The sequence below is a fragment of the Equus caballus genome, chromosome 29, assembly GCF_041296265.1.
Source record: "Equus caballus isolate H_3958 breed thoroughbred chromosome 29, TB-T2T, whole genome shotgun sequence".
Lineage (NCBI taxonomy): Eukaryota > Metazoa > Chordata > Mammalia > Perissodactyla > Equidae > Equus > Equus caballus.
The window spans coordinates 18,239,770-18,267,158 of record NC_091712.1 but is presented as its reverse complement, the minus strand read 5'-3'; the positions used below and the strand labels follow the sequence as shown (position 1 = coordinate 18,267,158).

Genomic DNA, 27,389 nt, shown 5'->3' with positions numbered 1-27,389 from the left:
AATCGATGCTGACCTGAGCTACTACAAAGAGCGAAGTCATCAGAGTTTGAAAGCTGTGGGCCACTATGGACTCCTTTTCTTCTGAATTCTGCCTGGCTTCTCCTCCATTAATACCTTTATTGTTCTTAGGGTGACAACTTCAAAACCTGGTTGAAGGAAACATTTACTCTCATTTACAGGTTAAGAGCATGTAAGAGTTAACTCTCCATTTTCCCTTAGAGATGGAACGATTCGCAGTCCACCTGCCTGCCTTCTCTTTTCCTCGAAGCTGTGCACGTTTGTACACGTGCACATGGGGAGGTACTTCTGGTTCTGGAGCTGGCTTCATGGCTGATCATCCATGTACATCCCCAGAATATTGTGGGTTCACACCACTGCTGTCTTCCTACAGCACCTACCCTGAGCGGCTCCACCCTGTGCTTTCCACTCCTGCTGCCTGCTGCTTAGTGCTGGAGAAATCTAACCACTGTAACACTGGACAGCATTACACATTTACGGTTTCCAGTCTCGAACTGCAGACCTACTCCACAATGTGCGTCTTCTCCCTAACAGGCTCCCCTCACTTCCTCACTGGAGCTAGCCCAGGTTTCTCCTTCTACCTGACCCCCAGCTTACCCCACCGAGCCCCACAGCTCTCTCTCTTGCCAATGATTTTTGGCATTGACTTTGCAATGGAATGAATATTTGTGTCCCCTCAATATTCATATGTTGAAATCCTAATCCCCAGTGTAATGGTATTTGGAGGTGAGGCCTTTGGGAGGTAATTAGATCATGAGGGTGGAGCCCTCATGAATGGGATTAGTATCCTTATAAAAAGACCCCAGAGAAGTCTCTCACCTTCTCTCCGCCATGTGAGGATACAAGGAGAGATGGCAGTCTGCAACCCAGAAGAGGGCTCTCACCAGAACCTGACCATGCCGCTACCCTGATCCTGGGCTTTTAGCCTCCAGAACAGGAGAAATAAGTTTTTGTTGTTTGTAAGCCACTGGCACTTTGTTACAGCGGCCTGAAGTGACTAAAACCTCATGGAGAACAGAGAGGTCCTCAAGTAGGAACTCATTCACCATGGCTTCTTTCTATTTCTACACTCTCTTCTTTAATTATACAACACAAATAAATTTACCTTTTCTGGGGGGGGGGAGGGTGAGGAGTGAGAAGCCCTATCATTCTATGCAACATCCACCTCAAGTCCTGAAATATTAAAATGTGCATCTCAGAGTAAGGAAATGGAGTATTCCCAACCCTGTTCTGGGCCCCACACTTATCCGCAGGCCCTCGCACTGCCTCAGGGACCCTGCACCACCAGTGGGCTCCCCAGCGATTAGGGAGGCCGTCCCTGACCATCCTATCTAAAAGCAGCTGCTCAGCCCCCTGCAATCGCTTGCTCCTTTCTTTCTCTGCTTTAATTGTCCTCATGGCACTTATCCTTATAACGAGATTATATTCTCTGTCTCCTCCCACTGGAATGTAAGCTCCAAGAAAGCTGGGGCTTGTTTTGTCCACTGCCAGGTCTCCAGTGCCTAGATCTGTGTCTGGTACATGCAGTTGCACAGTACATTAATTACTAAATGTGTGAACTCTCAACTGTATTGTCGTTTTCTTCTTTGTTTTAGCTGAACACACACACACACACACACACACACACACGCAAAACAACAATAGAGTCCTTGGGCTTGATCTCCTCCTTAAGTTACTGTCCTATCTCCTTTTCCTCATGAGAAAATTTACTGTAGATAGTGTATATGTTCCTGTTTCTGCTCATCAACTCCTATTCTTTCCTCAACCTCTCAAACTCTAAACTCCATGATGAAGTTCTGCAAGTCCCTGTGTCAGGAGTCAGACGCAGTGCTTAACCTAGTATCTCACTTAATCCTCTACCAGCTCCTGACATTAACATCTCCAGTCTACAGACGTGGAAACTGAATTATTTCTTGCAAGGTCACAAAGCTGGTGAGAGTTGGATTTGAACCCAGGTCTGTCTGGCACCAAAGCTGTTCTCCTTCCATTCCAATACACTGAACTCTGAAAAGCGTTTTGCAGTTATTCCATTTATATGTCAATCTCCTCGAGTGGCTGGTGAGTGCCACATAAGCCATCTCTATGTGGAGAAAATAAAGATCTTTTTGACTAAGATTTTCCAATCAGAGAGCCTAACTGTCCAGAGAGGGAGAGCTTCCTTTTTTAACAGGAATCTATAGCACGGTTGCTGGAGAGGCAGTTAATGAAATTTACACGGAGTGAGTCCCTTTGCAATGCCCTAGTGCTTAAAAGCCAGGCTCTCACATGAGCAGCCTTCTTTTACAGAGCTCCTGGTGAACAAATCAGGCTTATGCCAAATGTAACTTTTTTAAAGGAACAATTACACAATAAATTTATTAACACTTTTTTTTAAGATTGGCACCCGAGCTAACGACTGTTGCCGATCTTTTTTTTTTTTGCTTTCTCTCCCCAAATCCCCCCAGTACATAGCCATATATCTTAGTTGTGAGTCCTCTAGTTGTGGCATGTGGGAGGCTGCCTCAGCATGGCCTGATGAGCAGTGCCATGCCCGCGCCCAGGATCCAAACCAGTGAAAACACTGGGCCGCCGAAGCGGAGCGCGCAAACTTAACCACTTGGCCACGGGGCCGGCCCCTATTAACACTTTTAGGTACTGACAAAAAGTTCTTTTATGATAAGCAAAAATGAAGGAAAAAAATCATTACTCAGGTCTTTAATAATTCTGCATATAATATAAATTTCCTAGATATGTTCGAATCCTATCCCATTTGTTTCTAAAACTGGGGTCATCGGAGAACACTAGGACTGAATGAAAAAGTCTACAAATGCTGAAAGAATTTCTAAATTCTTTATGTGGTAAGTCCTGCCCCTTTAGTAAACTTGATAAAACATGGGTGCTGTGGGATACTGTTCAGATCCGGGGAATTTTCCTTTTTTGAGGGGTGGGGCAGGCAGTTCCTCAGGGAAAACAAGACAAATTGCATTACCTGTAAGAAAGAGAGCAGAGGCGGCTTTGGGTCTTCCATTTACTACTGGAATGAGCCTGAGCAAGATAATAATCCTTTTGGCCTTAGCTCCTCCACTTTAGTAAGAGAGGATCGCACTAGATTGTTTCTCAAAGCATGGTCTGCAAACTCTGGGGAGGGTCCCAACACTCTATTTTTGTATGAATATTAAGATGTCGTTTGCCTTCTCCACGGCGTTCACCTTTACACATGCAGTGATGGGCAAAAGAGACAAAGGGCACACGTGCTCTGGCACCTTAGCCTGAATGAAGGCAGTGACAGCAGCTGCGTTCTTCACCACCACACTCACTCAGCAGAACAACGAAAAAGCAGTATAAAGTTTTAGTTTTATTCCACCTTGATCCTCACATGCCTTTTTAAGATTCTGTGTGATGAAAAGGCTCCCACTCATCGAGCACTTCTGCTATATGATGTTTGCCCTGAGGAAAAGCACTTGTGCAGTCAACTGTTTGAGCTGTGGAGCGGAATTAGCTGCTTTTTTCATGGAATACCATTCTTACTTGAAAGAACATCTGACAGACATATGTTGAAAGAACATAGACTTGGGTATTTGGCAGACATTTTCTCAAAAGTGAACGAATGGAGCCTGTTATTATGAGAAAAAACATCTGACAGTAACTTGCCAGTGATAAAAATCATTCTTTCAAGCCGCAGTTAGAATTTGGGAAAACTCGAATCTGTCACCAGGAGCTTAAAGTTTCCCAGTGTTTAATGGTTTTTCAGATGAGACTGGTGGTTACAATAACAAATATGATTTTAAAAATAGTGTCTAAAATTACACTTACAGAAGATTTGCATAACTCAGTGAACTAATGTTTCCTAATGTCCAATGCCTGATTTTACATGGATGGGTAAAAGATCATTCAAGTGTAAGACAGACCAAAATGTAACAGGACACAAGAAGTACAGTGACATAATTTCAAATTCCACATTACAACTCTAAGAAGTTACCTGATTCATTTAAAGTCAGCTATAGTTATCTGACATGTTTTGGTATAGTAGCAAAGAAAAACATCCACAATTATCTGAAAAGACTATTAATATAGTCCCTCCTTTCCCAGCTACTGTAAAGCTGGATTTTCTTCAAATACTTCAACATAAACAACGTATCACAACACACTGAATGCAGGACCAGATATGAGACTCCAATTGTTTTCGTGAAGCCAGACTTTAAAGATACTTGCAAAAAACGTTAAGTCAATGCCATTCTCACTGGGTTTTCTTTTGGAAAATAGAGCCAATTACATTAAATATGTTATTTATGTTAAGCTTTAATAAGCTTATTATTATTTTAAAATGAATTCACAAATATATATTTTTTCAGTTTATAATCTTGAATATGGCAAATATCAAATAGATATAACTGACATAAACAAATGTTCTTTAGAGCCCTCAATAATTTTTTTGAGGGAAATACCTTATTTTCTATATTAATCGTGTTAGACAAAATTTCCACAGAAACTTAAAATCCTATTTTAAGTTGAATAATGTGTTGAAAGGTGGTAGGAGAGTTCAATGTTTAAAGAAATCATGTTGTAAATCCTTTACATTCATGAAGAATACTTTTGCCTTATAATTGCTTACCATTTTTTTTACTTGATCGAAGGTAAGTTTTTATTTTTTTTAATTGAGGTAACTTTGGTTTATAACATTATATAAATTTCACATGTACATCATTTATTTTGACTTCTGTATGGAGTGCACTGTGTTCACCACCAAAAGCTTACTTGCCATCCATCACCATACATATGTGTCTCTATATCCCTTTTGCCCTACCCCCATCCCCCTTTCCCTCTGGTAACCACTACTCTGTTCTCTTTGTCCATATGTTTATCTTCCGCATATGCGTGAAATCACGTAGTTTGTCTTTCTCTATGTGACTTATTTTGCTTAGCATAATACCTTCAAGGTCTATCCATGTTGTCACAAATGTCCGGATTTTATCCTTTTTTATGGCTGAGTAGTATTCCACTGCATATATATATCTTCTTTATCCATTCATCTCTTGATGGGCACTTAGGTTGTTTCCAAGTCGTGGCTATTGTGAATAATGCTGCAATAAACATAGGGGTACATAATCTTTTTGAATTAGTTTTTTCGTGTTCTTTGGATAAATACCCAGAAGTGGAATAGCTGGATCATATGCTAGCTCTACTTTTAATTTTTTGAGGAATCTACATTTTGTTTTCCATATGGCTGCACTAATTTACATTCCCACCAGTAGAATATGAGGGATCCCTGTTCTCCACATCTTTTCCTACACTTGTTATTTCTTGACTTTTCAATAATAGCCATTCTGATAGGCATGAGGTGATACCTCATTGTGGTTTTGATTTGCATTTCCCTAATACTTAGTGATGCTGAACATCTTTTCATGTACCTGTTGGACGTCTGTGCATCCTCTTTGGAAAAATGTCTATTCAGATTCCCTTCACATTTTTTTATTGGGTTGTCTGTTTTTTTTTTTTGTTGAGTTCTAGGAGTTCTTTGTATATTTTAGATATTAACCCTTTACTAGATATATGATTTGCAACTATTGTCTCCCAATTGGAAGGCTGTCTTTTCATTTTGTTGATGTTTTCCTCTTCTGTGCAGAAGCTTTTTAGTTTGATGTAGTCCCATTTACTTATTTTTTCTTTCATTCCCCTTGCCTGAGGAGACATATTCAAAAAGATATTGCTAAGATGGATGTCCAAGAGTGTACTGCCTATGTTTTCTTCTAGGAGTTTCATGGTTTCAGGTCTTACATTCAAGTCTTTAATCCATTTTGAGTTAATTTTTGTGTATGGTGTAAGACAGTGGTCTACTTTCATTCTTTTTTTTTTGGTGAGGAAGACTGGCCCCGAGCAAACATCTGTTGCCAATCCTCCTCTTTTTGCTTGAGGGACATTGTCCTTGAGCTAACATCTATGCCAATCTTCCTCCACTTTTTACATGGGATGCTGCCACAGCATGGTTTGATGAGCGGTGTGTAGGTCCACACTTTGGATATGAACTCACAAACCCCAGGCCGCTGAAGCGGAGTACATGAGCTTCACCACTATGCCACTGGGCCAGCCCCTACTTTCACTCTTTTGTATGTGCCTGTCCAGTTTTCCCAACATCATTTATTGAAAACACTTTCCTTTCCCCATTGTATGTTCTTGATTCCTTTATTGAAAATTAGCTGTCCCTAAACGTGTGGGTTCATTTCTGGGCTCTCAATTCTGTTCCATTGATCTGTGTGTCTGTTTTTCTGTCAGTACTATGCTGTTTCAATTGCTCTAGCTTTGCAATATACTTCGAAATCAGGGAATGTGATACCTTGAGCTTTGTTCTTTCTTCTCAGGATGGCTTTGGATATTCAGGATCTTTCGTTGTTTCATATAAATTTTAGGATTCTTCTATTTCCATGAAAAATATTGGGATTTTGATAGGGATTGCATTAATCTGCAGATTGCTTTAGGTAATAGGGACATTTTAACTATGTTTATTCTTCCAATCCATGAGCACGGGATATCTTTCCATTTCTTTGCGTCGTCTTCGATTTCTTTCAACGTCTTATACCTTTCAGTGTACAGGTCTTTTACCTCCTTGATTAAAATTTATTCCTAAGTATTTTATTCCTTTTGTTGCAATTGTAAATGGGATTGTATTTTTGATTTCTCTTTCTCCTAGTTTGTTGTTAGTGTATAGAAACATAACTAATTTTTGTATGTTGATTTTGTACCCTGCCACTTTACTGTACTTGTTTATTATTTCTAATAGTTTTTTGGTAGATTCTTTAGGTTTTTCTACATATAAAATCATGTCATCTATGAATAGTGACAGTTCTACTTCTTCCTTTTCAATTTGGATATGTTTTATTTCTTTTTCTTGTCTAGGACTTCCAAAACTATGTTGAATAAGAGCGGCAAGAGTGGGCATCCTTGTCTTGTTCCTGTTCTTAGAGGGATAGCTTTCAATTTTTCATCATTGAGTATGATGTTAGCTGTGGGTTTGTTGTATATGGCCTTATTATGTTGAATTACTTTCCTTCCATACACAGTTTATCACAAATGGATGCTGAATCTTGTCAAATGGTGTCTCTGCATCTATTGAGGTGATCATGTAATTTTTATTCTTCATTTTGTTAATGTGGTGTATCAAGTTGATTGATTTGTGGATGGTGAACCATCCCTGTATCCCTGGAATAATCCCACTTGATCGTGGTGTATGATCCTTTTAATGTACTGTTATATTCAGTTTGCTAATATTTTGTTGAGGATTTTTGCATCTATGTTCTTCAGCGATGTTGGCCTGTAATTTTCTTTTTTTCTGTTATCCTTGTCTGATTTTGGTATCAAGGTAATGCTGGCCTCATAAAATGAGTTAGGAAGCATCTCCTCCTCTTCAAAGTTTTGGAAGAGTTTCTGAAGGATAGGTATTAAATCTTTGAATGTTTGGTAGGATTCACTGGGGAAGCTGACTGGTCCTGGACTTCAGTTTTTTGGGAGGTTTTTGATTTTGTTTCCATCTCCTTACTAGTGATCAGTCTATTCAGATTCTCTATTTCTTCCGGATTCAGTTTTGAGAGATTGTATTATTCTAACAATTATCCATTCCACTTATCCATTCTAGGTTACTCAATTTGTTGGCATGTAGCTTTTCATAGTATTCTCTTATAATCCTTTGTATTTCTGTGGTACCCATTATAATTTCTCTTTTGTTTCTGATTTTATTTGAGGCTTCTCTCTTTTTTTCTTAGTGAGTCTAGCTAAAGGTTGTCAATTTTGCCTATCTTTTCAAACAACAGCTCTTAGTTTCATTGATCTTTCCTATTGTCTTTTTAGTCTCTATTTCCTTTATTTCTGCTCTGATTTTTATTGTTTCCTTCCTTCTACTGACTTTGGGCTTCATTTGTTCTTTTTTTCTAGTTCCTTTAGGTGTAATGTTAGATTGTTTATTTGAGACTTTTCTTATTTCTTGAGGTAGGCCTATATTGATATAAACTTTCCTTTTAGTACTACTTTTGCTGCATTTCATAGACTTTGGTATATTGCGTTTTCCTTCTCATTTGTCTCCATGTATTTTTTTATTTCTCTTTTGATTTCTTCACTGATCCAATATTTCTTCAGTAGCATATTCTTTAGTGATTTTTCCATCTTTCTTCTTCACAAAAATTTGTGATTTTTCCAGCTTTCTTCTTGTAGTTGATTTCTAGTTTCACAACATTGTGTTTGGAAAAGATGCTTGATATGATTTCAATCTTCTTAAATGTATTGAGACTTGTTTTGCTTCCCAACATAAGGTCTATCTTTGAGAATGTTCCATGTGTACTTGAGAAGAATGTATATTCTGCTGCTTTTGGATGGAATCGTCTATATATATCTATTAAGTCCAACTGGTCTAATGTTTCATTTAAGGCCAAAGTTTCTTTGTTGACTTTGTCTATCCACTGATGTAAGTGGAGTATTAAAGTCTTCTATTGTTATTGTGTTGCTGTCAATTTCTCCCTTTAGATTTGTTAATAATTGCTTTATATACTTTGGTGCTGCTATGCTAGATACATATATATTAGTAAATCCTATGTCTTCTTGATGGATTGTCCCCTTTATCATTAAATATGGTCCATCTTTGTCTTTTCTTACCTTTTTAGGCTTGAAGTCTATTTTGTCTGAAATAAGTATGGCTATACCCACTTTCTTTTGGTTGCCATTTGCTTGGAAAGTCTTCTATCCCTTCACTTTGAGCCTATGTTTGTTTTTAGAGCTGAGACGGGTCTCCTGGAGGTAGCATATTGTTGGGTCTTGTTTTTTAATTCATCTAGCCATTCTGTGTCTCTTGATTGGTGAATTCTATTCATTTACCTTTAGGGTGATTACTGATATATAACGACAGTACTGCCATTTTATCTTTTATTTTCTGGCTCTATATTTCTTGATCTATATTTTTACTGTTTCTTTTTCCTTGTGTTCCTGTCTGACATTTCAGTTTGGTGGTTTTCTGTGATGTCTTTCTCAGTTTCCTCCTTTTTTATGTTTTGTAACTCTGTTCTGAGTTTTTCTTTTGTGGTTACCATCAGGTTTGTATAAAAGGTCTCATAGATGAGATAGTTCTTTTTCTGCTGATAGCATCTTATCTTCATTTGCATATGCAGGTTCTGTCCTTTTACTCTTCCTCTCCCATGTTTTTTTTTTTTGTCACAAATTATCCCTTTTTGTGAGTTTGTTATCACATTGAACTGGTTATGGTTTTTAATACTTCCTTTCCCTTTAACCCTTATTGTTATAATTAAATATTTACTAACCTATTCTGATATAGAGCTTCAATTTTCTGATTCTGTATGTCTCTTTATCACCTTGCTTAAAACTTTGTACACCTTTGCCTTTTCATTCCAGGTATAAGAGCTCTTTTCAACATTTCTCATAAGACAGGTCTAGAGGCAATAAACTGCAGCAGCTTTTGTTTGTCCAGGAAAGCCTTTATTCCTCCTTTATATTGGAAAGATAACTTTCCTAGATTAAGTATTCTTGGCTGACAATTTTTATCTTTTAATATTTTGAACATATCATTCCACTCTCTACTGGCCTGTAGAGTTTCTGCTGAGAAATCTGCTGATAGCCTAATGGGGGTTCCCTGGTAGGTTATTGTTATTTTTACCCTGGCTGCTTTAATATTCTTCTTTTAATCATTGACCTTTGGGAGTTTTAATATAATGTGTCTTGGAGAGGTCTTTTTGCATTGAGATAATTAGGTGTTCTATTAGCTTCATGTCTTGTACATCCAGTTCCTTCCCCAGGTTTGGGAAGTTCTCAGCTATTATTTCTTTAAATAAACTTTCTGCTCCCTTCTCCCTCTCTTTGTCTTCTGGGATACCCATTATCCTTTTGTTGCTTCTTCTAATGGAGTCAAATATTTCTTGTAGAATTTTTTCATTTTTTAAAAATCTTAATTCTGTCTCCCACCTGAATCGTTTTTAGATTTCTATCTTTGAGCTTGCTAATTCTCTCTTCCATATGGTCTGCTCTATTTCCAATGCTTTCTACCATTTTCTTCATTTCATTTATTGAGATCTTCATCTCTAGAATTTCTGTTTGCTTCTTTTCAAGAGTTTCAATCTCTTTGATGAAGTACTCCTTCTGTTCACTAATTTTATTCCTGAGCTTGTTGGACTGTCTTTATGAGTTTTCTTGTAGCTCATTGAGTTTCTTCATGACAGCTATTTTGAATTCTCTATCAGATTGCAATGTTCCATGACTTCAAGTTTGGTTTCTGGAGATCTGTCATTTTCTTTTTGTGATACCATGTTACCATAATTTTTCATGGTACTTGATGAGTTGTTGACCTCTGCCAGCACATTTGTAGTAGTGAACTACAAATTTTTTATTTAGGTAAGCCTTTGTTTATTTTGATTCTGAGCTACTTCTGGTTGTATATGAGAGCCAGTGATTTCCACCCTCCACTGCCTCTGCCAGAGGTGTCATCAGTGCCCTCCGTTGTGCAGCTTGTGCCTCTGAGGTTGCTTGCATCTTGTTGCTGCTGGTGTCGCTGCAGTCACTGCTTTTGGCACTGGGGTCAGCAGGCTGGGGAGGGCCTCTGCTGTTTCTGGGGTCACCTGGATCGTGGGTTTCCCCACCATGAGAAGGGGTGGGAGATGGTGAGATGGGAACTGGCGTCATGGGCACCAAATCTGGTGTTGGTGGGTTCATAGGTGATGCTATCATTTGGGGGGGGAGCTGCTGCTACCAGGCTCTCTGCAGCTTTGGGTGCTACTCTGGCCAGGGGGCTGATGCTTCTGTTGCTGCTCCTGTTGCTGCTCTTGGTTTTTTTGGGGGTGCTGGAACCACGGCTGTTGGGGGTGCTGGGTTCACAGGTTTTGCCACCACTGCTGCTGGACAGGCTGGCGGTGCAGGTGCGGCCAGCACTGCCATGGAGTTGTACCTGGGTCACAGGCACTACTGCGGTTCCTGAAGCCTCCAGTTGTAGGTGCCACAGTGGTTCCTGGAAGCTCTGGTCTCAGGCACTGCTGCCACTGCTGAGATACCAGGGTCTTGGATGCAGACCCCGTTGCCAGGAGGGCCAGGGTTGCAGGTCCACTGCTGCTGCTGGAGGAGGGGGAGGGGGCTGGGTTGCAGATGCTGTAGTGGTTCATGATGCCTCCTGGTATGTGTGCTTCTTCAGTTCCTGAGGCCTCCATTCACAAGCATTGCTATGGTCCCTAAAGCCTCTGTTCATGGGCGCCACCACAGTTCCTGGAGCCTCCGGTCTTGGGGGCCACTGCCACAGCTCCCCTAGTTCCATTGCCTTCACGAGGTCCAGTCCACCCACCCTCAGATGTATCGATGTATGGATCTGTCAGGTGTTCTGCTGTGCTGTATAGAGGATCCTATCTTGGTCTACAGATGTCCTACTGGTTGTAATGTAGAGGAGAGAGACAAAAGGAGCAACTCATGCTGCCATGATGCTGTCACCTGTAGTGTCCTCAATAATTCTTAAGATTGTAGAGGGGTCATGAACCTAAAAAGTTGGAGAACTGTTGAACCAGATGAAATCTAAGGTCCCAGCTCTTTTGAGATTCTAAGATTTTTTTGTTGTTTAAAACAAATCTGGAAATGTCTTGCTTTTGGGTGATAAGTTTTTGTTTCCTTCATCTTTGTTTCCCATGAGAATATAATATGACAGATCCACAGGACAGAGTTTCCAAAATAAAGTATTTAAAGGCAGACTATCTTAATGAAAATATCTATTATAATTAAAATATCACTAGTTGGAAATGTTAGAATACAGCTTACCTGTAATAAAATCCTTGACAAAAATCTTAAAAATATTTAAGAAATATCATCATAAGATTCTCTTGGTAGTATACAGTCTTTTTTCAAAATAAAGCACTGTTTTTAAAGACCCTCCTTTCAACAAAATGCATTCAAAATCATTTTTAATTACCTTGTTAAAACCAAAATAATCATAAGCTGCTGTTTCTAGTGTAAGATGAATGTTGGAATTTCTATAAATGTTTTTAGGATTTTGGTGCCAATTAGTTTAAAGACAAGAACAATACACTTACTCTATTAAAAGCGTTACTGGATTTATGGATTTCTATTCCTATTAGTATTAGATCTTTATAAACAAAAAATGCTTAGCCTATATTTTTGGCTTGTGTAATATCTTAAATACTCCTGTCAAACTTCTTTGCTTTTATCCCTGCTCAACTCATCACACAAACCATCTGCATAAATAAAGATGTAAGCATCTGCTATATGGCAAATGGTCTCAGGGACAGATGTTTTCATCCTTGTGTTCATGTCACTGGGGCTGGATACATTATTTGAACAGATGTACACAATCTGAAAGTGTTGTGTCCCACAGTGAAATGCCTCCAACTGCTTTCTATCAAAGTTCCTAAATGCTATTTGCACCTGCATTTATGTTAATGATATAAAGGCAGCAGGGGTTCTGACAAAGTGAGATGTGATGCTATGAAATATATTTACACGGTTAATTGGAGTTTCTGAGAAACTCTGCTGCCAAATGGTCACACTGACGTTGATATGTGCCCAAGAAGATTATATGATTAGTAGCCTGCTTTTTAAGCAGTGGAAATATGGCTATTTCAAACAACAAGAATACTCATAATCTGATTTTACTAATAAGAATATTCCAAACTCTAGTAGTTTATCTCAAAATAGGAAAATGACTTCCAGTATAAGGTCTACCTAAAAAGTTTTAGGCCACCCAGGTCATTTTCATTTTGTTCTACACATAAATTTCTATAGATACGTGCATGTTTTCCATTTGTACTTCTGTCAACAGCATAACGCACTAATATTCCACAGTGGTATTTTGCAGAGGTTATTACATTGGAAAGTTCCAATTTCCAACATTAAGGAGTTAACCAAAACCAGCTTGAAAATGTCAATTTGTACTTGGTCTGCAACATAAAATGGTACCAAAAGTCCAAGAACAGTATTTACACACTAGTTACGATCAAAATGTTTCCATATGAATGTCACATATTTGGAAACATAATATTTTGGTAATGCATAGGGAATGTTTTTTTTCTCCAAATAATGAGGTCACAAAGCCATGTTAACCACTAAAATGCAAAGTATCAAATTACACTGGTTCTCCTTGCTACTGTGCATTCAATGTGAGGGTTGAAGAGCTAAAGAATTTGCAATAGCAGTTGTCTTTGCAGCTTACTGAGCTAAGAACTTGCGGTCACTTTTAAATAATAGACTACTTTATTAACTTGACACTGATAATATCAACCTTTTATAAAGTTATTATATCTGAGTTAAATGTTACCCCAAATAAGTTTTATTCTGCAAATTATTCTGAGATTTATATTGTGCTTTAAAAGAGTTTACAAGGTGTATTCATCAGTTAATCCTCATTATTCACAGATTCTGTATTTGTGAATTCACCTGCTTGCTAAAATTTACTTGTAATCCCCAAATCGATACTGGTGGCACTTTCGTGGTCATTTTTGGACATGCACAGGCAAAAATTCTGAGTCACTCGATGTGCATTTCTCAGCAGTGACCAATGCTCTGCCTTGTTTCAGCTCTTCTACTATAAATAAGTGTCCTTTTTGTGGTCTATTTAGTGCCACATTTTTTGCATTTTTTTCCTTTTTGTTGCTGATTTCACCATTTAAAGTAGCCTTTAAGTATAGTGCTGACATGCTATCCCGTGTTCCTAAGCATAAGAAGACTATGATGTGCCTTATGGAAAAATAAGTGTTCGACAAGCTCTGTTCAGGCATGAGTTATAATGCTGTGTCTGTCGGGTTCAGTATTAAGGAATCGACAATATATATTAAATGAGGTGTCTTTAAACAGAAACACATATAAAGCTGGGTTCTGCATTGATAGTTGATGAAAATGTTGTGTTGTGATCAGAGGCTCGCAGGAGCCTAACCGTGTATTTGCCCTAGAAGCGATGGGTCAGTGTTAGCTAATTCAGTGTTCACGGTGACTTTATAGGATGTAACTACTGTGAATGACAAGAATCGACTGTACTTATCTCATTTGACTATTTCAGGGCAAGAATAATTATCCCCATTTGAAAGAGAGAGGGACTGAGGCTCACTGATTTAGCCAAGATCACAGAGCCTAAAAAGAAGGGCAGAAGAATAACCAGTGCTCAAGCGTCCAGCTCTTAGCTTTGTGTTCTTTCATGGGACTGAGAGGAGAGTGGAGGAAACCAAGGGGGAAGACGAGAAGAGAAAATAGGAAAGGAGCTTAACAAACAGCTTGAATACCACGTTTGAAAGAGTGAAACTGTAGTTTGATAACAAGAGAAGCCATTTTTAGGTTGAATCCTCATGAAAAGTAAACTCCTGCTTGGACAGGCAGCCCGGCTTTATTAACTGAAGCTGAGCTGTAGGAGAGCAGAGCTTAGTTTGGTTTTCCCTTTTTCTCCTTTGCTCCTTGCTCACTGCCTCTCCAAAGACAATAAATATTTGTTAAATGAACACATACACCTGAGAACTCCAGCTTGGTGTTTCAGTAAAAAGCAAAGATTAAAATGTTTTCACAGCAACTAAGTAATATGATGTTTTTAAAAAAACATTTGAGAGTTTAAAGCATTTTCAACAAAATTTTATATGCATTTGAAAAACCACTACCAAAGACAGAAAATTCATCAGGAAGTTTATAAAGAACCTAACTGATACTCGGACTGTAAATAAGTAAGATCATTTTTCTAAACTTTAAAAAAATATGAATATTAACTAGAAACCCCAAGTGTTCCTTCCCTGAGTTCTAAAATGCTATATTCACTAATACCAAAACATTTATGTCTGAAAGATGTAAGTATATATTTTTACGTCTATAAGAAATGAGAATATATTTTTAGGCTGTGCCATAATTATTTTAAAAACATTTTATTGAATCAGAAAATCCAGGTTTTTTCTTTTTACAGATCCAACTCTGAATTCACATGATAGACAGTAATGGCTATGGCTTCACACTTAAATAATGTACAGGTTTAGAGAACTAGTAGGAGCTGTGCAGCGCATACTCACTAACTGCCATGGTTCCAAAGGGGTCACTCAGACCCACTGGGTCTTGCCTCAAAGCCTCTGCTGTCTTCTCACCCTCATTTATTATTACTCTCATTGAATAAAAATAGCACTCACAATTTGAAAACTATGTTTAAACAATACCAACCAATACCAATATTAGAACGGAGCTGAGAAAAGTGTCAGAAGACTTGTATAGGAAGACCTTCGACTCGCAGCACACTTGCCGAGGAAACGGCACAACTGCATGGTGCACGGCTCGAGAACTCTGAACGCCTCCAGGAAAACACAGCCTCCCTGCACTTGAACGAAAACTCTTTCTTGAGCAATGAACTGGGACTTGTCTTAACCAACTGTGTGGGGACTTAAAGTTCATCCTGCCCTTTTCAAGGTGCAAACTTCAATCCTTAATTGGCATCAACCACAGTGAACTTCTTTCTGGCACAAAAAAACATAAATTGTTCCTGTCAGAGAACTATTTGGCAAAATTGCTCACTTGTGTGTTTCCTTATCTGGCAGGTATATAAATTCACTTGCATTTCCAATCACTGTGTCAGTTTTGTCTTTCCTTCAACAAATTTCAAGTGGAAGTTACAACAACTGTAGTTTACCTTATGATGTTGTTTTCATGCCTTTTTTTCAAAAACATGGTTTATCACTTGCTACAATTTGCTATTTTCCAACACAAAATATCCGTTCTTATATTTCTATTAGCTTATCATTTGGAAAACAACAAACAAAAAAATAAAGTTATGGGAAAACCATAAATCCCCAAATCCTGAATGCATGAGAAGATAGAAAATTGTACCAAAATAAGTCTAATGAAGTTCTGGAGATTCTAAATGTAATACTTTCACACAGACAGGAATAATGACAACACTAAATTATAATGAAAAACTTTTAATATAGTACAAATTATCCTCAGAGTGATATTACAATATTAAATCTCTTCATCCAAAATTAGAAAACATTTAAATAGAAGGCACTAGAATTTCTAATTAGTTTCCTCTAGTTCTTTCCTAGCTTTAAACTCACATCTTGTGCTGAGCAAATGTCATCTCCTCTCTGTTGTGTTTCCTGACCAGCCTCAGAACTTCTGGCCTAACTAACTGTCTCATCATCAGGTTCTCAAAGTACGTCCTAATCAATCCTAGCACAGAATTTATCATGCTTTATTCTAGTTAATTGCATATGTCTGTTGTTCTAATAGGACTTTGTTTCATAAAAGCACAAGCTCTGTCTGATTTACTTTTGGATCATTTATAGCATCCGACACAGTTCCTAGTAAGTATTACCTTGGTGATCATTAAATCTGCTTCTACCACATGAAATTTTGTTAAGAGATCGTATGTTACGCAGAAGATTTTCCCTAAGCCTCGCATCTCTGCTGGTGATGTTCTACCTGAATTTCATACACAAATGTGTATAATACGTGTGTACGTGTTTACAAGTCTGAAATTCAAAAGTACCATAATTTATAGACAGCCATCAATGGTTTGTTAAATAAATCACGCACCATTTAATTAACAAATGGTATACACCCAGGAAACTTCTCACAAATGATTATGTTTGATGACAGAAATATAAACAGAATCATAATTAACAAATGGTATACACCCAGCAAACTTCTCACAAATGATTATGTTTGATGACAGATATACAGAATCATAATTAACAAATCTGGTATTCTTCTTTGTTAAAATATATTAGTAGTAATCCAGGACATGCACAAAGCATTTGAATGGGTAAATGAGTAAATTAATAAAAAGTAGGCAACTCTTAGACCTCATATGTACCATGCTATTTTTCCTTACTGATGCAATTTCCCATGATATAAATTTAATTTCTGCCTACTTTGGTTTAAAATAGCTTTAAGTATTCATATATGTAATTAAGCTTAATATATTTGATCAGAGAGGAAAAAGGGAAATTATCTAAAAATAGATTAAAAACACTCTCTATAAATTTACGATGTGACACAATGGACAAATAGCGAATTTGGATTTTGATAGATGTGGGTTCCAATCCTGGCTCACTTAACTGGTTGGTGATCTTGGGAAAAGTACCTAATCTCCCTGAAGCTTTAAAATAAAGATGATATGGAACTTATCGTGAGGATTAAATAAAACAAAGCATGCAAAGTTGTAGACAGAGTTACTATCACCCAGGAGGCACTTGATTGAGTTCTTTTAGCTATTATATCGCTTTCTCTGTCAAATTCCAGGTTTGGGCCTTAAGCATCTTTGGTCCCAGAAAAGACTGATGAGAAATTTACCAGAGGTATGAAATTTGTAGCTAGGCTTAAAGGCACCTTATTTTCTGGCCAAGTCAAGAGAGGTAACTAGGCTTATGTAACAGCCCAGAAATGTAGACACAAAAACAACACAAAGTAAACCTTGGTCACAAGCAAAGGAGGCAAGAGATGTGAGTGGTGACATGCTTTCCATCCCTCCATCAGCCAGAAACCAAGCGGCTCACTGCTCAGTCACTCGCACACACTCATACCCTTTTAGAGCTGGAAAAGAATGTCTAGAAATCCTGGGTTTATTATCAGGGAAACCGAGGCTTAGGGGCAAAATAACTTGTCTGAGCTTCCATAGCTGGCTGGAGGCAGATCTAGGAAAGGAGCCCAGCTTTTCCAACATTTGGTCCAATACTCTTTCTTCTAAGCAGTCATGCCTGTCCTTGCTTGCTCAGACGAACAAGGTGATACCAGCCAGGACAATGAATTTCCAAACTCTTGATCAGCTACCTACTGTACAAATCTTCCAAAGGATACACACCAGAAAACACTCACAGGAAATGTACACTTTTTCCTTCTAATTAGGGTTTGCTCTCCTCCCTCTCATTCCCATCTCCTTTCTTGCCCCAGCATTCGGGGCTGAATCTTGTGCAAGTTTCAAGGACTCTTACTCTCCCTTTGGCCCAAGGTCTGGATGAGAACCAAGCAAAGGAATGCGATCAGTGTTCACTTCCCATGGGTCCCTCTGATCATGCTTGGCTTTCTAAGACCAGTAGGTATCCCAAGCAGGAGGCAGCCATGCTCATTGTACCACCTTCACAGATGGAGAGAGCCCAGCTATTAAAAACAACCATTAAGAGCAACAGCAACTATCATCTTATAAACACTTACTACACAATTAGCAATATGCTGGGTGATTTAGATATATTATCTCCTTTAATCTCCACGTAACCTATAGGGTAGGACTTACTATCTTTATTTTATAGATTTATAGATAAGAACGCTGAGATCAAGTGACTTACCTAAGGTTATGCAATTCAGTGGTAGAGTTGAGTTTCTAACCCAGAGTTCTTACCAGTTACGATACTACCTCTCTTTTCTGTAGAGAGGTGAAAGAGTGTTTGCTCCAGTTAAACGTTCTTTATAGCAAATTCCCTCCATTCACTAAGTTACATCCTCCACTGAGGCAGCCCCATTTTACATCATTAAAGACATGATTTTCTCACACACACATCAAAACTTCCTTCTGTGCAGAAGAGAAGATGTAAGAGCAAGGGAAACACTTGAAATTCCTCCTAAACAGAGTTTGTTCTTTAGTGAGGAAGAGTTTAATTATTTTTTATTCAGAAGGGACTCTATCTCTACCTGTAAACTGCTTTTCTGAAAGTTCAGGGAGCTCCAATTAAAAAAATCATGATTTTCTTTCAATAAATCATACAGGGGGAAATGGTTTTCTTTAGGTTTCTTTTTAAATGGGTATGGGAAGAAACAGGTCAAATAAATACATAAGAAAATATGCATTTGCAATATCCTTTCTGTCTACATGTGTGTTGTATGTGCATGTGTGTGTGTGCATGAATATGTATCCATACACATATTCTTCTCACTAAGACACACGTGTCATTCTGCATCACTAAATCCAGTACTCCGTAGTTGCTCTTGATCTATCAGCGGCAGCAAAGCCAGCGACTGTGCTGGCTCTGGAAGTTCCATGTGGAACGAGACAGCCCTGCTCTTAAGGAGCTCTCAGTAACGGAGACATGTCCTTATAACCCAGGAGCCATACACATTCAAGTAATTTACCAAAGGAAATCAACTTTCATACGTAATTAGAATTTCTGTTCTTAGTTCCAAGAAATAAGTCACCCTATTGTTAGAAGATAGGGTCATAAAATTAACAATTAATTTATAACACACACATTACCATTTTCCTCAGCATGGCTTATCTTACCTTGATCTTTTGGTGACACTGATAAAGAATTCTGCATTCTGATGTATTTGACTTGAATAGAACTTCCCTAAAAATAACCAAGCACAAATAATAATTAGAACATAATTGAGATGCCATGTTAATACATACAAAAAATATAAATTATAAGCTTTTTAAACAGTCTATTAATAACTATACCTTGTTTTATTGCACTTTGCAGATATTGTATTTTTACAAATTGAAGGTTTGTGGCAACTCTGCATCGAGCGAGTTTACTGGCACCATTTTTCTAACAGCATTTGCTCACTTCAACTTTCTGTGTCACATTTTGGTAATTCTCAAAATATTTCAAAATTTTTCATTATTATTATATTTGTTACTGCGATCTGTGATCACTGATCTCTGATGTTACTATTGTAATTGTTTCGGGGCTCCATGAACTGCACCCATATAAGATAGGGAACTTAATCGATAAATGTTGTGTGTTCTGACAGCTCCACTAACCAGCCGTCCGCCCATCTCTCTCCATCTCCTCAAGCCTCCCTATTCCCTGAGACACAACAATATTGAAATTAGGCCAATTAATAACCTTACAATGGCCTCTAAATGTTCAAGTGAAAGGAACAGTCGCACGTCTCTTACTTTAAATCAAAAGTTAGAGATGATTAAGCTTAGTGACGAAGGCATGCCAAAAGCTAGGCCTCTTACACCAGTTAGCCAAGCTGTGAATGCAAAGGAAAAGTTCTTGAAGGAAATTAAAAGTGAACTCCAGTGTACACACAAATGATAAAAAAGCAAAATCACCTTACTGCTGATACAGAGAAAGTTTTAGTGGTCTGAATAGAAGATCAAACCAGCTACATCATTCCCTTAAGCCAAAGCCTAATCCAGAGAAAGGCCCTAACTCTCTTCAATTCTATGGAGGCTGAGAGAGGTGAGGAAGCTACAGAAGAAAAGGTTGAAGCTAGTAGAGGTTCGTTCATGAGGTTTAAGGAAAGATGCCATCTTCATAACACAAAAGTACAAGATGAAGCAGCAAGTGCTGATGCAGAAGCTGCAGCAGGTTGTCCAGAAGATCTAGCCAGGATAATTAATGAAGTGGGCTACACTGAACAACAGATTTTCAATGGAGATGAAACAGCCTTCTATTGGAAGAAGATGCCATCTAGGACTTGCATAGCTAGAGAGGAGAAGTCAATGCCTGCCTTCAAGGCTTCAAAGCACAGGCTGACTCTCTTGTTAAGGGCTAATGTAGCTGGTGACTTTAAGTTGAAGTCAGTGCTCATTCACTATTCTGAAAATCCTAGGGCCCTTAAGATTTGTGCTAAATATGCTCTGCCTGTGCTCTATAAATGCAACAACAAAGCCTGGATGACAGCACATCTGTTTACAACATGGTTTACTGAATATTTTAAGCCCACTGTTGAGACTTGTTCAGAAAAAAAGATTCCTTTCAAAATATTACCTGGTCACCCCAGAGCTCTGATGGAGATGTACAAGATTGATGTTGTTTTCATTCTGCTAATGCAACATCCATTCTGCAGCCCATGGATCAAGGAGTAATTTCAACTTTCAAGTCTTATGATTTAAGAAACACATTTCGTAAGGCTACAGCTGCCATAGATACTGATTCCTCTGATGGGTCTGGGCAAAGTCAACTGAAAATCATCTGGAAAGGATTCACCATTCTAGATGCCATTAAGAACACTTGTCATTCACGGGAAGAGGTCAATATCAATAACAGAAGTTTGGAAGAATTAACAGAAGAAGTTTGGAATAATTAACAGAAGTTTGGAAGAAGTTGATTCCAACCCTCATGGATGACTTCGAGAGGTTCGAGACTTCAGTGGAGGAAGTAACTGCAGATGTGGTGGAAACAGCAAGAGAACTAGAACAAGAAGTGCAGCCTGTAGATGTGACTGAATTGCTGCAACGTATGATAAACTTCAACAGTTGAGGAGTTGCTTCTTATGGATAAGCAATGAAAAAGTGATTTCTTGAGATAGAATCTACTCCGGGTGAAGACACTGTGAAGACTGTTGAAATGAGAAGAAAGGATTTAGAATATCACATAAACTTAGTTGATAAAGCAGCAGCAGGATTTGAGAGGATTTTGACTCCAATTTTGAAAGAAGTTCTACTGTGGGTAAAATGCTATTAAACAGCATCGCATGCTACAGAGAAATCATTCATGAAAGGAAGAGTCAACCAATGCAGCTAACTTCATTATTGTCTTATTTTAAGAAATTGCCACAGCCACCCCAACCTTCAGCAACCACCACCCTGATCAGTCATCAGTCAGCAGCCATCACATTAAGGCAAGACCCTCCACTAGCAAAAAGTTTATGACTCGCTGAAGGCTCAGATGATGGTTATTATTTTTTAGCAATAAAGTATTTTTAAATTAAGATATGCACATTGTTTTTGTAGACATAATGCTATTGCACACTTAACAGACTACAGTATAATGTAAACATAACTTTTCCATACACTGGGAAAGCAAAAAATTCGTGTGACTTGCTTTATTTTGATATTCACTTTATTGTGGTGGTCTAGAACTGAACCCACAATATCTCCAAGGTATGCCTATAATAAGAAACGAAACGAACTATTAAGAAACTGATGTTTTTATCTTCTTCTCATTTTTATACAGATAGGATTTTACTGAACGTATTGGTGTGGGCTTGGAGAGGAAAGCAATGGCACATTGAGAGATGGGTATTATCTGCATCTCTGCCTTCATGGAGTCAGGGAAATGTGCAAGCAGGCTAGGTTAAGGTTCTCTAAAAATGCTCTGCCTGATAATTTTGTTTCACATACTCTGTTTAAGAAGAAATAACTAAAATGTTTAACAGTAGGGTAAAGGTCATATAATTGCAATATAATCCTTTGATGAAATATAATTCAGTCTTTAAAATGCAATTAGGAAGACTATGTAGCAACACAGAAAATGTTGATGATATAATGCATTGGATGAATATACTAAATGACATACACACTGGAATTACAACTATATAAAAAACAAAGGCACAGAAAATGCACGGCAGACAATAAGCTCATACATATATTGGCATTGTGTTTGGTCATGGAATTACAGGTGTTTTCCCCTACATTTTAGCTATTTTCCAAACTGTCTATAATATGAGGTTCCATATTAATAAACTATTTGAATATAAAAATAAGACAATTAGATTTATTGAAAAAATATAGGTAAATATTTTTATTAGCTTTCAAACTACAAGTGTTCCTAAGCATGACACCAAAGACAGAAGCCATCAAGGTAAAGACTGATGAATTTTTCCAATTAAAATTTTAAGTGTTTTTTAAATAGAAAGTTAGGCAAAATTAAAAGGCACAACTTTTGCTTCCAGCCTACACTGAGTAATAAGAGACCAGATTTGCCCTCTTGCCTGAAATAACCAGTTTAGACTGTTAAAAGACTGTACTTGCCAATTTGAGGATCCAATTCTCTATGAAATTGCCTAAAAGCAAGTATAGTAAAAAAAAAAAAAAACCATAGATAAAGTATAGGAAACAATATTTCAAAACACTAGACATCAGGTCACAAGGAAATCTTTGAGAGACAGGAAACAAATGAGATGAGCCCTATGACTATGTTGTAGGAAGGGAGAACCCTAGTGGAGATTCACAGAGTAATGGAGAACAGAGAGCTAGAGAGAGAGAGAGAAATGAAGTATTCCCCATCAAGTATTCATTGTGTCTTGATCAGCACATCCAAGTAAGGCAACTACCCGAGGCCAGGGAAAGATCCAAGATGCTCAACACTCACAGAAGGACAGGAATACTGCCTGTTTCTGCCAGCCAGACTGAAAATTCACAGGAAATTGGGTAGTACAAAGAAGGGTCTTGCCTTAGCCATCAAGGGGAAAAATTAGTCCTAGACTGAGCATTTCTCTGGTTTCAAGATCTAAGGGATCGAACTGTTTCCAAGTGTCTTAACCGTGTATCAGAACAAAGCTCAAGAATATTTATAGAAATACAAAAATATCCATCACCCAACAAAGCAAATTCATAAGGCCTGACATCTAATAAAAAATCATCAAGCATACAAAGAAGCAGGAAAACATGAGCCATAAAGTAGAAAATAATTAAAACTGACCCTGAACTGACACACATGTTAGAATTAGCAGACAAGGACATTAAGTCTACAATTGCATTTCTTTTTTTTTTTTTTTAAAGATTTTATTTTTTCCTTTTTCTCCCCAAAGCCCCCCGGTACATAGTTGTGTATTCTTCGTTGTGGGTTCTTCTAGTTGTGGCATGCGGGACGCTGCCTCAGCGTGGTCTGATGAGCAGTGCCATGTCCGCGCCCAGGATTCGAACTAACGAAACACTGGGCCGCTTGCAGCGGAGCGCGCGAACTTAACCACTCGGCCACGGGGCCAGCCCCTACAATTGCATTTCACATGTTCAAAAAGTCAAGTATAGAGAGGAAAGATATAAAAAAAGACCCAAATAAAATTTCCATAAATGAAAACTATAATATATAAGATGAAAATACACTTGATGGGATTAACAGCAGACATGTCAGAAGAAAATATTAGCAAACTTGAAGGTGTAGTAATAGAGATTATCCAAAATGAAACTCAGGAAGAACAGATTTTAAAAAATGAACAGATCATCAATGAACTATAGGACAACTTCAAGAAGGCTAATATATCAGTAATTGGAGAGAAGAGAGATGGAAGGACAGAAAAATTATTTTAAGAAATAATGCCAGAAAATTTTCCAAATTTGTGTAAAGCTATAAACACACATCCAAAAATCTCAAAAAACCTGAAGCACAATAAACATAAAAACTACACCAAAGCACATCATGACCAAATTGCTCAAAACTAGTGAAAAAAAGAACATTTTAAAGGCTGACAGAGGAAAAGACACATTACATATAGAGGAACAATGATAAGCATGACAGCAAATTTGCTGGAAACAACGCAAGTGAGAAGACAGTGGAACAACATCTTTAAAGTACTAGAAGAAAAAAATCTAGAATTTAGAATTCTATGGCCAGAGGAAGTATCTTTCAAAAATAAAGAAGAAACAAAGACATTTTTGTACATACAAAAGCTTGAGGAATTCATCACAAGCCCACTCACACTATAAGAAACACTAAGTAACGTTTTTTAGGCAGAAGGAACATGATACCAGATTAGAATATGGATCTACATACAGGAAAAAAGAATACCAGAAATGGGAACTACATGGTAACTATATAAGCCTTTTTTCTTAATATTTAAATCTCTTTAAAATATAACTACCTTAAATAAAAAAAAAATGCAGTGTGGCGTTTATAACATATATAACAAAAAAATGTATGATAACGATAGGACAAAAGTTGAGAGGGGAGAAATGGAAGTACACTATCCTAAGGTTCTTATACTATTGGTGAAGTAGTATAATATCACTGGAAGGTAGATTATGATAAGTTAAACATGTATATTATACACTCAAAAGCAACAACTAAAACCACAAAGCAAAGAATTTTAGCTAATAAGGCAACAAAAAAAATGGAATCATAAAAATACTGCTTTTCAAGGGAAAATGAAAAATGAGAACAAAAAATGGATGGGACAAATAGCAAATGATAGATTAAATCTTAAATCATATCAATAATCATATTAAATATAAATTATCTAAATATCCCAATTAAAAGGTACAGATAGATTGGATAAAAAGCAAGACCCAACTATATGTTGGCTATAAGGAAGGCACTTTAAATATAAAGACATAAGTAAGTTACAAAATAGTAAAAGCATGGAAAAAGATATATCATCATATAGCACTAGTCAAATGAAAGGTGGAGTGGTTATATTATTGTTAGGAAAAGTAGATTCTAGAGCAAAGAATATTACCAGGCATAAAGGAGGTGACTTCATAATTATAAAAAGGTCAATTCATCAAGAGGCTATCACGATCTTAAACATTTATACGTCCCTAATAACTGAGCTTCAAGATACATGAAGCAAGAACTTACAGAAGTGCAAGGAGAAACAGACAATAACTAATAATCAATAATCCATAAAAGAAGCAGACAGAAAATCACTAAAGATATTGGAGATCTGAACAACACTATAAACCAACGAGACCTATTGACATTTACAGAACATCCCACCTAACACAACAGAATATGCACCGTTTTCAAGTGAACATAAAATATTTATCAAGACAGATCATATTCTAGGCCATAAAACAGGTCTCAATACACTTAAGAGAATTCAAGGCATATAATGTATGTTCCCTGGACCACAATGGAATAAAAGTAGAAACCAAAAGAATACAAATATTACCTGGAAAAGTCTCCAAATACTGTTTAACTAAATCAAACACTTATAACATATGGGTCAAAGAAGAAATTAAAAAGAAAATTAGAAAGTGTTTTGAACTGAATGAAATGCAAACACAACATAACAAAATTTGTGTGATTCCATTAAAGCAATACATTGGGTAAAATTTAAAGCACTAAGCATCTATATTAGAAAAGAAGATAGGTCTCAAACAAACAACCTCAATTTCTACCTTAAAAACTAGAAAAAGTAAATTTAACCCAAAGTAAGCAAAAGAAAGAAAATAAGAGGTCACAGAGGAAATATATGAAATGGTTAACAGAAAAATAGATAAAAATCAATTAAATCAAAAGCAGATTTTTTGGGAATATCAATAAAATTGATAAACTTTTAGCTCAATTGTTGAGGAGAAAGAAGACACAAATGGTCAATTTCAGGAATGAGAGAGAGGTGACATCACTACAGATACAATCGCTATTAAAAAGATGATAAGGGATAATTACAAACAACATTTTGGCAATAAATTTGATAATTTAAGTAAAATGGACAATTTCCCTGAAAGATACAAACTATCAAAGTTGACTCAAGAAGATAGCCCTTTATTTCCAAAGAAACTGAATTTTTAGTTAAAAATGTTCTCTCAAAGAAAACTCCAGGCCCAGATGGCTTCTTTGGTGAATTCTACTGAATATTTAAGGAAGAAATAAGATGAAATGTACAGTCATGCACTGTATAATGACTTTTCTATCAAGGATGGACTGCATATACAACGGTGGTCCCATAAGAATAGCACCATATAGCCTGGGTGTGTAGTAGGCCATACCTTCTAGGTTTGTGTAAGTCACTCTATGATGTTCACACAATGATGAAATCACATAACACATTTCTCAGATTATATCTTTGTTGTAAGCGATGCATGACTGTGTACAAATTTTTACAGAAAACTGAAAAAGAGAGAATTCTAACTATCTAATTCTATGAGGCCAACATTATGCAGAAATCAAAACCAGACAAAAAAATCATTAGAAGAAAAGAAACCTCTAGAGCAATATCCCTCATAACATAAATGCAAAAACTATAAGTAAAATTTTAGCGAATCAAATGCAACAAGAGAACACATCCTGACCATGTAGAGTTATCCCAGGAAAACACACTTGGCTTAACGTTCAATTCATTATAATTCACCATATTAATAAACTAAAAAAGAAAAAGTACGTATCATCTCAACAGATGTAGAAAACACACTTGACAAAATCCAACACGCATTCCTGATAAAAAAATAAAATTAAAAGAATAAAACTTTTAGAAAACTAAGAATAGAAGGGAACTTCCTCAACCTGGTAGAGGTTCTCATCTGTGAGAAATCTACAGCTAACACTGTGCTAAACAGTGAAAGACTGAATGATTTCCCTTTACGTTTACAAACAAGAGAGGGATATCCACTCTCACCATTTCTGTTCACTATCGTATTGGAAGATCTAGTCAGTTCAATAAAGCAAAAACGAATAAAATCCATCTAGATTGGGAAACAAGATATGAAACTGTCTATATCGACAGATGGCGTGACTGTCCACACAGAAAATTCAATGGAATCTACAAAAAGGCTCCTCAAATTAACAAACGAGTTCAATAAGGTTGCAGAATACAAGATCAATGTACAAAAATCAATTATATTTCCTATGCTAGTAACAATCAGAAATTAAAATAAATCAGAAATTTAAATTTAAAATGCCATTTGTAACAGCATCAAAAATATTAAGTAATTAAGGGTAAATGTGATAAAAGATGTAAAAGAATTACACACTGAAAACTACAACCTTGCCTCCTGACTAACCCTTGGAACTTCCCCCTGTGGCCCTGAATGCATGCACGCCCCTCCTCTTCAGAACTGTAAGTAATAA

The 27,389-nt window shown here is 37.1% G+C and overlaps 1 protein-coding gene across 22 annotated transcripts in view; it reads right to left on the bottom strand.

The window, feature by feature from the left end:
* ZNF438 (zinc finger protein 438) overlaps positions 1-27,389 on the bottom strand; it is a 186,225-nt gene that overhangs the window by 15,179 nt on the left and 143,657 nt on the right. For 15 of the 22 annotated variants that reach the window (XM_023632028.2, XM_070255478.1, XM_070255482.1 and 12 more), the window contains one exon: positions 19,205-19,271. In XM_023632028.2, coding sequence (XP_023487796.2) covers positions 19,205-19,241 — 37 coding nt within the window. In that variant the 5' untranslated portion in view covers positions 19,242-19,271. Of the gene's footprint in view, positions 1-13; positions 147-19,204; positions 19,272-20,648; positions 21,220-27,389 lie in introns of all 22 variants that reach the window. The other 7 variants (XM_070255488.1, XM_070255490.1, XM_070255491.1 and 4 more) reach the window with 2 other exon arrangements.